Source organism: Histoplasma capsulatum (genome assembly GCF_000150115.1).
Source record: "Histoplasma capsulatum G186AR genomic scaffold supercont2.13, whole genome shotgun sequence".
NCBI classification, from domain to species: domain Eukaryota; kingdom Fungi; phylum Ascomycota; class Eurotiomycetes; order Onygenales; family Ajellomycetaceae; genus Histoplasma; species Histoplasma capsulatum.
In genome coordinates, this window is record NW_025544813.1 from 579,680 (window position 1) to 596,363 (window position 16,684).

Here is a 16,684-nt window from a genome sequence, read left to right on the forward strand (position 1 = left end):
TAACTTATCAAATTATCTAAATCAAGGTGAAAAGCAACTGCTATCGGGTCAAACAATGAACTAGATAAGCAGGAAGATCGAAGGGCAAAAGTGAGCGTTGAGCCGATACGCTTCATAACAATGTAAACAAAGTGATCACCGATTTTATTCTTTTTGCATTTTTTTTTTTTTTTTTTTTTTTAGTTTTCTCAAAAAAGAGTAGATATAAGATCGTTAAGTGGTCCTTAGGAGTGAACTCGAAATAGGTGATCTGCTGTTGCATCTTCAATGTGCATCTGCTGTATGGTATGGAGAGGTTTCTCACGCCCTGAACCCTAGATTCATAAATGTGATTAGGTAAAAGATGGCCTCAAGCACAGTGGGTTCATGTGAGCATTTGCCAACTTAAAGGTCCTTGCCCGAAGTTGTCGCTTCATTCTTTAACATTGATACGCAGATCAGATAGGTCGATAAGTATTATTCAGATGAAAATCCAGACAGGGTTGACATGTGGGCAGTCCAAGCGAGCCAATTTTGATGCAATAAATGCTGTGAAAATATCGAGGGACCAAGTTGTCGATGAATTCGGCTGTTTTCCAGGTGGCGTCCGGTGGAGCTTTCTGAATATGGACCACCTTAATTTGGGTATGCATATGCATGCAGAATAGTGACCTGAGGAAAAAACCGTGAACAGACTGAAGGTTCCTTGCGTTTTGCGAGACGTATCAGAGCAGGGAAATCGCAGGGTATGTTGGAACAATGACATCTGAGCCAATTCAGGCATAATGGTCGATTCGAAATTGCCAAACGAGTAGTATATCAGTGGGCGAGCTGATAATGAAAGGGCTGGCTAGGGTCCAAATTTGAAATATAGGAAAATATGGGTGTGGAGAATTGGAGCTTACTTCTTCAGCTCCTCGCCGTCAACCACAATCTCAATGACACAAGGGGGGGAGAGATGTGATCGATCCATGAATCCACGATGTGAGATAGTTACCTGGTTGCGGACAGTCCTCGCTTGCTCGTCTCATCGTCATTCTTGCAGAGGATCGGCAGGAGCAGCCCCACAAGTTGTATTCCGTAAAATATCAAAGTGAACCTCAATATCAGCGGGACGGACCGACGGGATTTCCAACTCTCTGGCGGGGAAAGAATTGTGCGGAAAATTCTCCCCGTTCATGGCGTCCTAAGTCTCATATCTCCTGCTCAATCACAGCTGAATCCTGCAGGTTTCTCATTCTGGACCTGGATACATTGGATTGTCAAGCAGGTTCTAGGTCCAAAGCAGTTAGACGGTGAAGCTCATCTACTCAATCTAGTTAGAATTGATGATCATGGCTCTTTTCACCAAGCGGGCTAAATTTTAGACGATGACCCGAGGTTCAGACCGAAATTTGGGCCTAGCTTAGGGGAGATGCAGCGCGAGCTCCACTTCCAGACGACATTCAAATCGCCCAACAAACCAATTTTGGTTTTCAACTTCGCCGGAGAAACCGCGTGCAAAAGCATGGGTACGAAGCATTTGGCCGAACACAATTGGTGACTTGGGTCTGTCTAGCCAGCCACAGAATCCACGGAGCTTTTCGACTGGAGCAAGGGATGCATCCCATGCTCCCTCAATTTGCTTGAAGAAATGGAGCTAGTAACTCTACTCAAAATAGCACATTGAATATCACTTGTGTTGCGTTGGCTCTGAATGATGTGATGGGACTATATTCAGGCATCCTTCCAAGCCACCAAAGCGAGCTTCAGAATGCCGCCATCATCGTTCTCCTTGAAGCGGGGATCTCTCATCAAAGATGAGTATTGATTGCGCATCCCGGCACGACCCCGCAACTCTCTTTGGACGTCTAGTCGTTCATCATAATTGGCTGCTTCCATTCTGTGTCCAAAATTGAGAAAAACATGATGGCCAGGCCATGGGACGAGATACAAAAGAGTGATTCTTTTTTTTTCGGGTCCCATATCTATCATGCTCTCATTTACCATCGGAAAGCTATATATTCTCCAGTTTCCTAAGTTCTAAATGCCCTGTTAAAATCTCCTCTATGCTTCGCCAAATATTCGGAGGTCCCTCCAAAAGCCCATCAGTTCAAAACCATTCGTCACACACATCCAGAGAGAAAAACGCTCCGTCAACCAAGATGGCCGGAACCAATTATAAACCACCCGAATACCTCAGCAAACGTCCCTATGAGTACTACGCAATTACCGGCATCAAAGCAGGGACGGTGCCTGACCAGAAGAAAGCTCCAATCCGTCAAGAAATTGACGAATGGAGCAACAACAAGGCAAATGCCGATCAGGTAGACTTGTTTGTGATGGCATGGCGTAATTTGATGAATACGTCTCCGAGAGAGAGAGGCTCCTTTTTCCAAGTTGCTGGTAAGTGTTTAATATCAACACTATAAGTGAACGATGTAATGTAATTATTAACCATTTTCTCAGGGATCCACGGCCAACCATACGTTCCATACGATGAGCCAGACACCGACTTGGCAGATATCAAAGACAAGGGGTATTGCACTCATAACAATATCCTTTTCCCAATATGGCATCGTCCGTATCTTGCACTGTTGGAGGTATGTCTTTGCCTGAAACTCCTTGCTTAAAGGTTTCCAACCGTGAGATTTAACCTGACAAGCACAGCAACTCCTTTACGAAAACATGATCTCGGATATCATCCCTAAGTTCCCAAAGGATAAGCAAGCCGGACTCAAGGAAGCTGCGGATTCCTGGAGACTTCCATTCTGGGATTGGGCCATCAACCATAGAGTTCCCACACTCGCCAAATACCCGACAACTACTATCCCAACCCCCAATGGAAAACGAGAGAGAGTGGAAAACCCTCTCTACCAATTTAAAATGTCAACAAACGAGCCATTTCTATCCGAAGGAGTCGGTCAAGTCTTCGACCCTTGGGCAGGGGAAGGTGGGAAGGGGATGTATTTTAATGCATGTAATCTGCATGTTCTCTGTTGCTGAGGATTATAGGCTAATAGTGCGTACAGTTCGGACCTTGTATCGGAACCAGTAGAAGCCCTGATATTGAAGATAGCCAAAATCCTGAATCCGAAACTTGGAAAAACGGTGTGGTAAACAACAACCAGGTCGGGATTGCGCTCAAAAGCCCAGGTTGGATGGGAGATGGAAAATACGGAGCCGCTTCCGAAATGGTGTACCGTTTGCTCACACACCCCTTGGATTACCCTTCCTTCGCTACCACTTTCCGTGCTAAAGGACAAGATGACATCAGCAAAGATATCAATCTCGAATATATCCATAACAACGTCCATGGCTGGGTGGGAGGTAATTATACTGGGCATATGTCAGAAATTCCCGTGGCAACATTTGACCCTCTTTTCTGGCTTCACCATTGGTAAGATTTTTTTTTTTTTTTTTTTGGTTTCCCAGTTCGATAGCGTGCCAATTAGTAACTAACAGCATCTGAAGCAACATTGATCGGATGTGGGCTATCTGGCAGGCTTTGAATCCAGACAAATGGTTCGAAACTGCAGACAAGAACACTTTCTTTCAAGAGGCCATTGGACTTGCAGATACCATCACGCCGCAGACGAAACTTCGTCCCTTCCATACGGACACAAAGGGCACTTGCTGGACCCCTGAGGGCGCTAGAGACGTTTTGAACTTTGGCTATACGTATCCCGAATTACAAACATGGGACGCGAAATACAATGCCGGAGGGGCGTATAACAGGGACCTACATGTGACTGATATCAGGAAAATAATCAACGAAAAGTATGGAGCTTCACGAACTGAATTGCTGAAGAACCCTGCCCTCGGCGACAAGACAGATGATGGAGTTAAATCAAACGACTTTGCATTTAGCGTCCGATACAAGAAGTAAGTACACACTACCTTAGCCTATCCCTTGGTTGATCTTAAGCTAATGGTATACAGGTATGCATTGGGTGGAAATCCCTTCACTATCAAAATCTATCTAGCTCCAGGCGATGGGAAGCCCAGAACCCCAGAAAGTGACTATGTTACTGAGGTTTACAATTTCAGCTTCCCGTCGATTGTCGATGGGAAGGAAGTCTGCAGTAACTGTACTTCCGTAGAAGCAACTGATTCGAAGGCCACCTCCTACCTCTCGATTACATATGTTCTTGTGCAATGTGTTAAGAGGGGGATCCTGGCATCTTTGGACGAAGCTACTGTTACCAAATTTCTCCAGAAAAATTTGTACTGGAGACTTTACCAGGTATGTCCCTTCAATCCCCACACTTTCGAAGCAAACACTAACCAGCGAACAGCGTGGAAGGGAACTGGGCAGGTTCGAGATGGAAAAAATTGAGCTTGAAGTTCTTGGCTCCTTCAATACCGCCCAGCACCACAAAGATGCAACCATACTGTCCGGATTTAAAGGCTTCCGCGATATTCCATCACTTGCAGGTGGCCCTGATGGGGCTCTCGATCCAAAGCTGAAGAAGAAACCAGCGCCGCCACCAACCAACCCGTAAGCTTCCCACTCGAAGCTGATTCTCATGAACGCTTTTCACTAACTCTCTTTTTAGTCCTGCTCCTCCATCAGCAGGGCTCCATCTGAATAGCTCGCTCGACCTTAAATCCGACCTCACGGCTGACGGTGTGATAATTCTCGACTCTACCTCAGTGGACTTGAACCAGATTCAGACAGACACCATCGACAACACCCAGGTGACCTTCAAGAATGGAAACGATACCTTGTTCTTGATCTCCTTCCGTCGTGCAGAGGGCCAGATCGTATTTAACACCAACTTGGGAGGCAAATGGGGTCCAGAGGAGAGAGTCAGCCTCGATGGCAAATTGAAACACCCTCAGGCCGCAATCATGGTGCATGATCAAGGTGAAGGATTCGAGGTCAGCATTGATTTCGTTCACGTGGCTTGGTTCAAAAAGAGAGATCCCAGGCCTATCAAGACCTTGCGGTACGGGACGAATAAGAATCAGAAGCCGGTGCTGGCTGATGTCTTGAAGGTGTCAGTGTATCCCTCGATGCAGAAGGTTTTCACTCGTTAAGCCTGAATGTTTGAGGCTGCCTGCACTGATGAGTAAAGTCACTTCCTTTTCTTCAAAGTCAATTGTACAGAGTGTATGTGCTTGTATCCTATGCTCAACTCTTTGAAGCGTAATAACCAACAACATCCCTATGTTTTCAGCAATAATAACTCTCAATTAGAGTTTGGTTTTTAACTTTAAATTTAAGCTTGTTTTCCAAGTTTCATGCACAGACCGTACTCTGATCCATACGGTGCGATATCTTCTCTTCGGCAAAACAGCTTGATTTTGATTTGCGGGTAATGGTGTCATGAATTATCCTCGCAGAATGTTAGTTAACTAGATGCGCATTTTGTCATCAAAATGCGAAATGCAAACAGGTAGTGGTAGGCAGAGTAGCAATATTACGGTTCTGCACCAGGACTGAATGGCCAACTTGTTTATGTTCCTTGGCTACCTGATGGATTTCTGTCTTCATTGCGCCAATTTGCTGAATAGGTCCGTGTCTTAATGTTTGCCCTGAAGGGGCGTAAACGTCTCAATTTTCCCTTTGAAAACATTCTATTTCTTAATTTTTCTTCACGCCTGGACTCCTCCTTAGAGCGAACGCCGCATCGCGCGAAGAGCTTGTTCCTGTCAAAGGGTTTGGATTGCATGTGGTCGTATACCCTGCTGGAGCTCTTTTGAGTCGCCGCGCCAAGACCTAAGGGTTTACTTAATATAATAGTAATCAATCCTTAAACTAGTTAGTCAACTAGTCAACTAACTAACCCAATTGAAGATGATCTGAGGTCGCAACGCTAGAGATTTGTCGGAAATAACGTCTACGAATATCAACGTCTTCAAGAGACTTCAGATTGATGAGCGACTATACTGACCACGTATCCTGGATGCTGCCTCAATATTTCCATGGGCAACATTCTGCTTGGCGACTAATTGCAGCCTACATATCATCTAATCATCCCGAGCATACGAAGGGTGACGATTCCGCAACGGCATTAGTCGCAAACTAACCAACCAACGTACATCGGTAAGCTGCCTTGTTCTTGCACCGTGAATAGCCTCGTCTCAAATTATGCTTCAAGGAAAATACTACATGGTGCATTCACTCAAGAACAGAATCCTAACTTTCGTCTTTGTTAGAACTTTGATTTAACGTCCGTACATGCGTCCTCTACCAGGGAATAATATTCAGTGCAGCCTAGAAATCCAATTGAGTCAGCTTTGACCTCCACGCGCACCGATTTGAGATAACACATGTATCTATTGCCCTGACCTAATACAAACATGACTTCGAATGCTGGGTCCTTCGTGACCTTCCTTATTGTTTGCCGTAAGTCCCGGGAAACCCACTCATCTCAGTTTGGATCAGCGCACATTGTGAGCGTGGCTCGCAAGCTGCAATCGGCATCACAAATCAGGTGCAGCCGAGTTGCACCTGAATGATTATAAGAATTAACATCAAACAAATGAATCATCTCACGATCACTGATTAATTTTATCATCGTTATTATTATTATTACAAAACAGCCACCTCCTTCTTCCTCGGGATAATATTCTCCATGTTTCCCTATGACTACCCGATCTTATGGTCGACCAAACCCACGCCCAGCGATTACTACGCATTCCTAGAAAGCCACCTGAAATTCATGCACGCCTCCCCGCCTCTCATCCCGCGCATCCTGCACATCGTCATGTTCCTCGGCCTAGCCGCTCTCATCAGGAAACTCTACAAACCCTCTGAATCCAACATGCTCTTCGACGGCGCGAGCCTCGTCCTCTACATGTGCGGCGTCATCGTTTATATCGCCAATGTCGTCAAGGGCCTGCGTATTGTCTCGTCGGGTAACTATGGTGTCCCGGACCCGGAGGATGAGTCGGATCAGGTACTCGGTCGTGAAGATAGCTTGAAGGTCATGGCGGCGAGTAACACCATTCTGGCGCTGGTTTTGATAGGTGTTTTGGTCTTACAAGCTGGGCAATGGTATGCGGAGCGCAAGGAGCAGCAGGAAGCGGACGCCCTGAGCAAGGAGAACGAGGCGAAGAAGGACGCTCCCAAGGTCGCGAGGCAAAATAGCAGTGCGTCGTCAAAGAAGAAGCAGTGATTTTGCTCGTTATTTATTCAACGGAGGCGAAGTGGTGGTTAGTTGCTGGTTAACTGCGAGTAGCTCTGTTTTCCTCTCCTTTTTCTTTTCTTTTTTTTTTTTTTTATCTCTCAATTATGTTCAATTGACTTTTTTTTCCTTTTTTCTTTCAGGAAATCATTGAAATTTCTGTGAACGGTTATTACGTTATTATTTTGGATTCCCTTATGGATATTCTTTACCAGAGCGATTTTTTTTTTTTTACATATGGATTAAGATAAGCCAAAAAGCTGAACTTGGGGCTCTTTTGCAAACCTTCCATATTTTCCCTACTGCTGCCCTACTGCCATACTCATCGATTCGGGCCATAGCAATTATCTAATGTTTAGGAAAAGGAACGGATTTCCTTCAAGTAACGAATATGTATGCGTGATCCAATTGAAATACCCGTGGACTCGACATTGGGCCATTCCTCAACCCAGCAATCGAAGAATTAGAATATAAAATGAATTGATAGAGTGTTGATGGACATATATTGTAGATGGGTTAATGATTTATACCCGATATATTCCAAAAGAAAGAAAAAAAACTTGAAAGCGCATCGCGGCGATTGGTTGAATAGCTAAAAACAAAAATAACTCAATGAATAGCCCTCCCAGTAATTTCAACAGGCACATGCCGAAGGCGAAAACAAGAGATATATCGATAGCGTTGAAAGCTGATAGCTGAGGTAATAATGATGATGATAAATTAAATAAGAGGTGAACGTGCCATTCGGGAAAAGGGTAAGTCTTAAGACGTAAGGGTTTCATCTATGTAGTCAGGAAAAAGGTTAGGCGAACGGCTGCAAGCAGTAAAGGAGGGCTTGTACATGTGTGTGGATGTATGGTTGCCAATTTTCCCCAGCTTTTCGGATCTTGAAAAAAATTGTTAATCGCTTTTACTTGCTATTCCATTTAGGATAGAAGTACTGTGGGAAGTACGTAGGAGTACTGAGACATCCCATTTTGTTTTATTTTGTTTTGTTATGTTTTGCTTTGTTGTAAAATCGAACAAACACTTAATTTTCATAATTCGTTTAGTTTATTCCTCGCGTAGGGAATGGTTTCTTCAGGGGAGAATGAAAATGGGCTTCGTGGGATATCTGGAGAACGTGGACTGAGAGCTTTCGCGAATAATCCGTCATCCGTGTTCTGATCAATTTTTGGGGATGTTAGTCTGGTAAATCCCCCTTCTGATATATGTTGTTCCTGCTGCGCTTTTATAGAAGCAGGGGGGAGGTGGGCTATGGCGTTTCGAATGGGATATTTCGTGGGATCCGAGATGGGTGTATGACGAAATGAGTTGAACGACGATATCGCCACATCCGGTCCTTCTGGAGACAGAGGATGGGACGCTGAATATTCAGCTTGGTTTGCTAAATAAAAATTGGAAGGAGTCAGCATGTCAAGGAGATCTCGACGCCGAAGCATCCAGAGAAGACGACTGGCGTTACCTGGTGGAGGTTTCCGGGTAAGATCCTTCTCACTCGTTCCCAATTTTAAGCCCTTCAACTTTTCAGTGAGCTTTCTCCCACCGCCAGGAGATAGAGGGGTAGTAGGACTAAGAGGTACAGAATTCAGGGACGACACATTTGTTGTTTGGAGGGGCGGTAGACGTGACCCAACGCCAAAGTTTGTTTCTATCCACTCTTTTTCTTGAAGGGCCATCTCCAGAGCCACGCCCTCGAGGTTATACTTTGATTCCTCTTTGATCTCCTTCTCTAGAGCCTGCAGCCTCTTCTTAGCCCATATTGTGTGAAGCACTCCTTTCTTACCCGCAGCTCTCGCCGTAGCTCCTAGCTCAGGTGGGAAAATGGCAGGTAGCGGGTTCACCTGGACGGAATCGGGTTTTTTCACCGTTGCAGCAGAGCTTGGCGGCGGCTCGTAGGCCAAAGTGACGACAGGAGGTATGGTGGTGCCGGGAGAAAGTAAGAAATAGCATCGCCGGATATGATCCGACGTTTGTTCATCTGCAGGTAGGACCGTTTGCTTGCCATCCCAGGACACATGCCAGGTTCCTGTAGACCTTGTGAGGTCATCATCCTCCCATTCCACCATCAAAATCTTGGTTCCCTCATTACCCTTGCCGGCCTCAAATTCGAACCGTGCCAGCGCAGTTATGGAGAGCAATCGAGATGGCACGCGGGGAGTCTCCAACGCGGCAGAATCGCTGGGCGGAGCAAATGGCTGAGCCATGATTTTACCCCTCCAACCAAGCAGGCAAAAAAAAAGAAAAGGGAGGGACAGGAAGGGCAAAGAAAGGGGACAAGAATCAAGCGAGTAACTAAGCAGAAAACAGAACGCGCGAAACCTCCACGTCCTTTGGACAAAAATGCTAATTGCTCCTCACAGCCCGCTGGTCTGCCGAAGCGGAAGAAAAGGAAAATCACGGGACAGAGCCTTCCTTCACAGCCTCAAACAAATACCTGGCGACAGCGAGGATTTCCACGACGGACAACAGTGACAAGCCCACGCTAATCCTGCTCATTGATGTTTCCCCTCCCTCGCGGCCGCTAGTCGTTAGTGGCTCCATTGCTATTGTTGTCTGAAACAACTTCCATTCAGCGCTTCTGGAAGCCTGCATGCTTCGGACTGTGTTTCAGCCAATGCGATTGGAACTCCAGAAACTGGATACCGTGGCATCGTCACCGAAAATTAGACCGACACCCCACACTGCGCGAGCAGCCGCGGGTTTCCAAGATTCCAGCAAACTTACTGTCTTGAACTTACCATCCTCATCTCCATACTGTTGTGCTGAACATCATGAGGTTCTCTTTGGATATATTTGCCGCTGAGCTTGGGAAAATGATTCAATCGAGGAACACCCTGTGCTAATAATACCCGTCGGATTTCGGTGACCGTCTCGTCGTTCCAACAGGTCCGATGTATGACATCGTTGGAATGGCAACTTGTGAGCTGACAAACCCGGAAATTTTGCTTAGATTTATTTCTTCTGTCCGATGTTGGGATACCTCTGCGAAACAAACGCCGCAGCCAGCTAATAATATAGCCCTTACGGTATAGAAATGGCGATAAAACGCTGATAACATTGAGAGTTTGGGAACTCGAAAATATGAAGATCCTGCGATGCCCTCCCGATATAACCAATTTCTATTCGCCCAGGTTGATGTCGTTTAGCAGGAAAACCATCGATATGGTGACAGGACTCTGAAATGTGTTTGTTACCTTCAGAATCAACATCATCTTACGCTTTGATAATTTATGCTTACCCAGCAACTTACACTAACTATGGGATGTTATGAAGGCTACATTTAAATTACGGACGTCTTTTCAACAAGTTGTTTTAAAAAGGGTTAGCTCAGGTGCTCGGTTAAATTGCAATGTCTATGCATACGCAGTACATGGCAGGGAGAGCTGCCCTGTTTCTTCCTAGTGTTTGCAAGGACTTACATATTCCGCACGTCAGCACATACAATTATTAAATGATGATAAGATCAATATCGGCTGCTCTACTTTAGATTCAGTGATGTTGTATGTATGCTAGCCAGTGGTTATGGGGATTGGGGATTGGGGATTGGGGACGGGTTCGACCAGGACCGTGATCCAGAATAGCCAACACTTGTGAATATGAAGCCCCTGTGTGGGCTGGTTTTAATTTTTGCAATACTGTTCCCCCTAGCTGCTTCTTATTTCTGGCCCACTCTGCGTCCGTTGGGAGGAAAGACGTAAAGGAGGGAATATGTCAAAAAACAGAAGAGTGTATGCCTATACAATCCCCCAATCGCTCACTATCTTCTTTCGCCCCTCCCTCCCCACCAAACACAGAGGAAAAAAGAGAAAAAATATCACGAGGCGAGTGATAAATGTCATTATCCAAGTAACCCACAGTTGAGAACAAAAGCATCTTCCCCCATCATTGTTCAAGGCCGAATCGTTTGACATGTAATGAACCCTCTTCAATCACAGTTTATATAGCTACCAGCAATAACCAATAATAATAACGCATGGTAGAGGGGCAGTGTTGGAGCAACTGTTACACATGCAACGAAAGCCCAAAAAAGACAGTAGCTGCTCTGTGGAATAATAACCTTTCTTCTCTGAAGGGCGGGGAAAAAAAGGAAAAAAAAAAAACAAGGAACTTGAATTGAAAAAATCCGCAGATCAAAATGGGCTGTCGATTTTTGATTTTTCTAATGGATGCTATTTTAAGCGCCGACCAAAATGCATTGCTTGCTCCTGTACTACCCCCCCTCCCCCTCACCTCACCTCACTTGACCGACCAAGTGAGAAACACCAACGACACAGCGAATCCGGTTCCGTGCCCACAAGCCAACGAAATGCAGATCTCACGCTACGGAGAGATGAACCGGTTCGCCCATTCGTCATGGCCTCGACGTGTGCATGAAAGATACTTTTCCAACATCCGCAGTACGTTGTGCGTAACGCAGAAATTAGGGCTAAAACCCAGCGTCTGGCGAATAAGAATGGATTACAAACTCTAGCAGGTGGAGATTGCCTTTTTTTTTTTTTTTTGTTTGCGGGTGGCCATACTAGCGAATCAATCATTGGGGGAAATCGATAGCATGATATGGACCATTCTCACCGTTGGTTGTGGACGCTTGCGCCTGTGTGGCTGACAGGTGTTTTGTGGGTGACACAGATATAGGCTTCCTATTTTTGTATGAGGAATAGTTGTTTATCGGTTTGAATGTTTTCATGCCTGCCTTTGCTGCGGTTTCGTGTTACCGGGTTCTATAAAGCAAATATGGTTTGATCATTATCATTATAAAGTAGAGAAGCAGATACATTCTCCAGTAGATACATTATTGCAGGCCAGCAGTGGTGCCTTCCACGCCAGAAAACAGGAGTTGTATTTATATACGGTGTAAATTGATAAAAGCAAAGGAAAACAAGAAAACAAGAAAACCTAGGTATATGTACGTAAATATGCAAAGCTATATCCCCCCGGCTAATGAGGTCATGGCATGACGGTAGCAGGCAAAAATTCAATACAAAAGGAAACTAGAGTGGTGCAGGACAGACGAACAAAAGTAGCGTCGTGGAGAGAGATCAAAATATCACATAGATACAAGCACGTCCCTCTGCTGTGGCTGCATCTTAGAATATGGTAATAATGGTAGAAATCCAACAACCTGGGGCCCAACCCAACACCTCATCGTAAAGAAATCATATCATATCCCACACCAAAACCAGAACACCGGGCCATATATGTATATAGATATATATATTTATATATATATATAATCCAAAACTCCCGGCGTTAGTGCAGAAAACAGCAAAGAAAAGTAAAGGTAAAGAAGGATGGTTATGCAAGTCCAGGATAAATCCTGCCTGGAATATAGAGAGCACTGGTGGAGGAGGGAAAGCTCGTCATATTGGGACGAAAACATCCGGAGTGAGGGGGATGGGGATGCGCATGGCTGTCGGGTAGTTTCTGATCGGATCAATGTCGGTGTGTGATAGGCGTGAGACACTCCTTTGTGCCTCTGGTGTAGTGTGATTAATACACTGAGGACGCGCGACAATAGCGTTATTGCATAGCAAAAATATGCCGACTTCAAGGAGAACCGGTCGGGGGTATGATGGCGAGGTAGAATGATAGGTTGGGAGGGGATATGTGGGTGGTTTGGTGTTCGAGTAATGTTTATAGAGGGATGTTAAGTGCTGTCGAGCAAGAATATGGTATGAGTATACAATAATTCTGTTTCGCTCCGAGTCATTTATTCACTTGTTTTCCTTCGCTTGCCTTTTGGCGCTGGATCCAGTGGGGTGCGTTTGTAGGTTACTGTGCGGGTGATAACATGTCGAACGCAAACAGATCGTCCAGATGCGCTTCGCGGAGGATCGAAGTAGCGAGCGCCTGGCGAGCCGCACCAGTCTGACGGAGAAAACTGCGACCGTGCTGATGTGCACGATGCACTCTTGGGAGATGTTGCACTCATGGGTGAGCGTATGCTGGGGGATGGTGGTATCCTAAGCGCGCGCAACGATTTGGGAGTCCTGGCGGATCTTGGGTGTGCAAAAGGGGATGGTGGGGGAATTGAAGCAGCGGGTGATTTGTGCGGCTTATGGCTATCGCAGGAACAGAAGAATGTGCTGCTAGCAGTTGAAGGCTGAGTGGTTGGGGAGGTATGTCCCGAGCTCCTCTCGGATAGGACGGACGAACCAGTTCTCATCGGGCTGGTCAAGACAGGAGTGACTGACTTGAGGAAGTCTGCATATGCCACAGGGGGTGTGATGGGTGTTTTCTGCAGAGAATCCTCCTGCTTGATACCTTCCAACTTCCCCATAAGTAGCACGGGACTCTGGTGAAGTTCAGAGGGGAAAGTTGGAGACTTTGAAGTAGAGATGGGAGGCAGTGTGGGCTTCGAAGAAGGAGGCATGGTGACGGCAATGATTGTAACTGACTATCCGCAATGAAGAGAGTAGACGGCCGATACAACAAGTGAATGTCTCGGGCACGAAGAGAGTACAAATCAAGGGCCACACCAGAGGGTTGGGAGGTCAAGAAGCCTTGGGGAGCGAGACCGCAGAAGGGAAGAGGTAAAGCAGGTGGGCGGCAGCGAGCTTTAATAACAGACTGCTGGAGGGAGGCCGAGTGTAGCAAACACACATAAACTCGCTGCATGCGACGGCTTTAGGAATGGAAGAGAAAAATGACTTTCCAACCAAAGCCGAACAGGGTACTCCGCCCTTGCGTGCCGCTCTCCTCCCTTTGGACGATGGAGGGGGGACGGGCGTGAAGGTGATAAGACGCTTGCTTGATGCAACTGGGGGTCGGCGCGTAAATCTGGCCAGTGCGAGGCCGAGCAGCAACTCGGCGGTTTCAGTAGCACGCTTCAGGGGCCAAGTTTAGCAACCGCTAACATGCAAAGAGCCTAGTCACGGCGGTGGTGCAAACCCTAGCTTCGCCCAGGGTCGACGGCGGCGGACTGGCGATGCGGCGCAGCGATTGGATGTAGACGCCTGCAAATCGACCACGGAGCCAGTGATCACACTTGCGGTCGTGCAGTTGGGGCGACTACGGTGATGGCACTGATGGGTGACGGCTGCTGCCCCCAAGCTGCAGCAGGTTCTGCTGGAATCGGGTTGGCCTGATAGGAGAGTTAGGCACTACGCAGAAAATCACCAATTATCAGCGCCCAAAAGGGTTCACAGACGGGGCTAGGATCGGAGTCGCATCCATGCTCGTGGAGACGTACCAATTGCAAAGAACAATAGGAGGAGGCTAAACAACAGACAGACAGCACGGGAAGAAACTCTGTCGATTGTGGGGCCGCCCTGAGATGTCTAGAATTGCCTTCACAACAATGGGACAAGTCACAGAGGTTCGGTGCGCTGGAACGAGGGTGATGCACAGAAGCTTGACACAAACTTGTTCGGCTCAAATTTTGGATAGTTAAGTGGGCTCGGGATAGGAATAAGGAATTCGGTCGCCAGATGCAATGATCAAGCATTTGAACTCCCATAGTTCTCTGGACGGCAGAGCTTTTATAACTTGCTCAGGCTCGATTCCACAGCCCTTCATCCACCATTATAGACGCCTGCCATATGTCTGTCTTGATGTTTTCCCCACCGCAGAGCTTGGGCATATACTGGCCCTTTTTTGATAAAAACGGGATAAATATCTGCTCGACAGGCTCGTAATGGCCAATTGACGAGTCGGCCGGATCCTCTCGTGCCACGGGTATGTCGAGGATAAGCAACAGCGACTCCAAGCCTCGCTCTCTGGTTCGTGCTTGGAGACTCACCCAGCGCGTGCTTGGGACGGGTTGTTCCATCTCGGCGGTTGGACCAGCACCAAGTAAGTGGTTGACAACACGCCAACGCCGTCTGTCTCTGCCTGTACTCGGGAATCTCAACGCTGCGTCGCTTTTGTCTCCCCCCATAAACGACATATGGGCATGATGCCCTTCCTCCTAGCTCAAGTTTGTCGCGCTCTTCCCCATAGCTAGTGATTCGGGAACTTTTATCAGCCAGTAATGTTGCCCGCACTTGGAGATCTCAGACTGGCATTGGCCTTCAACAACATCCCACGGCGCCAGCAGCCGGTATGTGTATTCTACCCCGGCTCTCTGAAAATCCTACGATGATCTCCTCACTGGCCGACTCCTCTTTCGCGCTTCAGCTATGCACATTGAGCTGTATGACATGAAAAAAAAATATCCGCCCAGCCACCTTCAATGCATGAATAGCTCATCTCCCCCCATCCGCTGGGATTTGATATCTCCCATCTAGGACGGCGAGAAGGTTATTACTATTCTTGGGGTTTTGTCTATGCTCGAATGAAAGAATCCCATCCAGCTTCACCGCCATGCAATGGTCAATGCGAAGCTTCCTCCTGTTCGAAGGCCGAACACCTTGGCTGGCCATAGCTCCATGATCCCCGTACAGCCACAGCGGACTAGCCGGTTAGTTTCAGGCTCAAGAGTTGTTTCTAATTTTGGGCCCTGAAGCATGAAACTAGCCCATTCTTCCCATGGACCAGTGACAATTCGAAACATTGCCATCCCTTGCAGAATAATTCTGCAAGTTGCTCCCCCCCTCGTTTCAAGTGCTCGAAATAGAAACCTGAAACCGTTCTCAAATCCGTTTCGCCTGTTTCCTCTGTGCCGAAACACTCCTGAATCCACCAATATGATGTTTAGAGGAACTATTTCTTGGTTTCTATTTTGGGGATGAAAGGTCCTTTCCTTCACAAAATGACATGAATGGAGCATTGCCTTCTATCCCAAATCTCGTATCATCAGCGATACGCAGCACTGCTGGCGTGCATTGTTGTGATCAGTGCAGATTGCCCTGGCGTCAAAATGCCCTCCCTTTTATCCTCAACTTCAGAGCAGCAAATGCACTACCTGTCAAGGGAACGTCCAGAGTTTTTTGTTTTTCGCGCCATTGCCCTCTCGCTCCTCTAGTAGTGACAGGCTGTGGACGAGATGAAGTGACGAAGTCGCTGTGTCCTGCGAACCACAATGAGCAAAACATGGGAATAGGCCTGGCCCATGATCACAATGAGCCAAAAGCGATGCGCCGATGAGATCGTCCGTCCACATTATTCTCTCAGTTACCCTCAAAAAATCACTCAGCTCGCCACGCCAGATGAATCATTGCCCGAGTCCCATCCCCCGCCCCCTCCACGCCCATCTACGTTGATTGATTTCGCTGTATTCATTTTGGCCAAGCTGGAAAGAATCCATGCAATAAACTTTGCATTTTCCCCTCCACAGCTCAATCACTACAAACACAACATGGTGCCATTTCCAATCTTTCTATACTCCTCGTCGTTCGTTGCTCTCATCATCGTCATTCAACGACGCTGTTGTTCCCATCCGCCACCACCAACACAGGCATACCGGTTTGTGAATAACAATGGCACTGAAGAGTCCTTTCCAGGCTAGGGACAGCAGTGATGATGATGATGATGATGATGATGATGATGATGATGATGCAGCTGGCGCATTATTTGTCCCGCACATGAGGCTGAAGAAGGCTAATTGTCTGGAAATGAAGCCAGATTGTGAATAACAATGGAAAGAGCAGGTTGCAAGAGCCTTTTGAACATAAAATAGTTCCATGGAGGAAAAGTACAACTACCAG

The 16,684-nt window shown here is 46.8% G+C and overlaps 7 protein-coding genes across 7 annotated transcripts; 4 read left to right on the forward strand and 3 right to left on the reverse strand.

Moving 5' to 3' along the window:
* Positions 1-2,123: 2,123 nt before the first annotated feature.
* HCBG_08154 (photo-regulated tyrosinase) lies at positions 2,124-5,001 on the forward strand (the record flags this gene model as incomplete). The annotated part of the gene is made up of 8 exons (XM_045435203.1): positions 2,124-2,364; positions 2,428-2,561; positions 2,629-2,877; positions 2,991-3,358; positions 3,433-3,843; positions 3,901-4,204; positions 4,257-4,459; positions 4,518-5,001. 8 exons carry the CDS (start codon positions 2,124-2,126, stop codon positions 4,999-5,001), a joined length of 2,394 nt encoding a protein of 797 aa, XP_045284509.1.
* A 1,266-nt stretch (positions 5,002-6,267) lies between these two features.
* Positions 6,268-7,085, forward strand: HCBG_08155 (uncharacterized protein; the record flags this gene model as incomplete). The annotated part of the gene is made up of 2 exons (XM_045435204.1): positions 6,268-6,313; positions 6,511-7,085. 2 exons carry the CDS (start codon positions 6,268-6,270, stop codon positions 7,083-7,085), a joined length of 621 nt encoding a protein of 206 aa, XP_045284510.1.
* Positions 7,086-8,131: 1,046 nt separating this feature from the next.
* HCBG_08156 (uncharacterized protein) lies at positions 8,132-9,301 on the reverse strand (the record flags this gene model as incomplete). Its single annotated transcript, XM_045435205.1, has 2 exons — positions 8,132-8,481; positions 8,560-9,301. The coding sequence occupies 2 exons, from the start codon at positions 9,299-9,301 to the stop codon at positions 8,132-8,134; spliced, it is 1,092 nt and encodes a 363-aa protein (XP_045284511.1).
* Positions 9,302-12,807: 3,506 nt separating this feature from the next.
* Positions 12,808-13,470, reverse strand: HCBG_08157 (uncharacterized protein; the record flags this gene model as incomplete). Its single annotated transcript, XM_045435206.1, has 1 exon — positions 12,808-13,470. The coding sequence occupies one exon, from the start codon at positions 13,468-13,470 to the stop codon at positions 12,808-12,810; it is 663 nt and encodes a 220-aa protein (XP_045284512.1).
* A 260-nt stretch (positions 13,471-13,730) lies between these two features.
* Positions 13,731-14,117, forward strand: HCBG_08158 (uncharacterized protein; the record flags this gene model as incomplete). The annotated part of the gene is made up of 2 exons (XM_045435207.1): positions 13,731-13,884; positions 13,963-14,117. 2 exons carry the CDS (start codon positions 13,731-13,733, stop codon positions 14,115-14,117), a joined length of 309 nt encoding a protein of 102 aa, XP_045284513.1.
* A 472-nt stretch (positions 14,118-14,589) lies between these two features.
* Positions 14,590-14,985, reverse strand: HCBG_08159 (uncharacterized protein; the record flags this gene model as incomplete). Its single annotated transcript, XM_045435208.1, has 1 exon — positions 14,590-14,985. One exon carries the CDS (start codon positions 14,983-14,985, stop codon positions 14,590-14,592), a length of 396 nt encoding a protein of 131 aa, XP_045284514.1.
* Positions 14,986-16,098: 1,113 nt separating this feature from the next.
* HCBG_08160 (uncharacterized protein) lies at positions 16,099-16,612 on the forward strand (the record flags this gene model as incomplete). Its single annotated transcript, XM_045435209.1, has 2 exons — positions 16,099-16,442; positions 16,486-16,612. The coding sequence occupies 2 exons, from the start codon at positions 16,099-16,101 to the stop codon at positions 16,610-16,612; spliced, it is 471 nt and encodes a 156-aa protein (XP_045284515.1).
* Between the last annotated feature and the right edge of the window lie 72 nt (positions 16,613-16,684).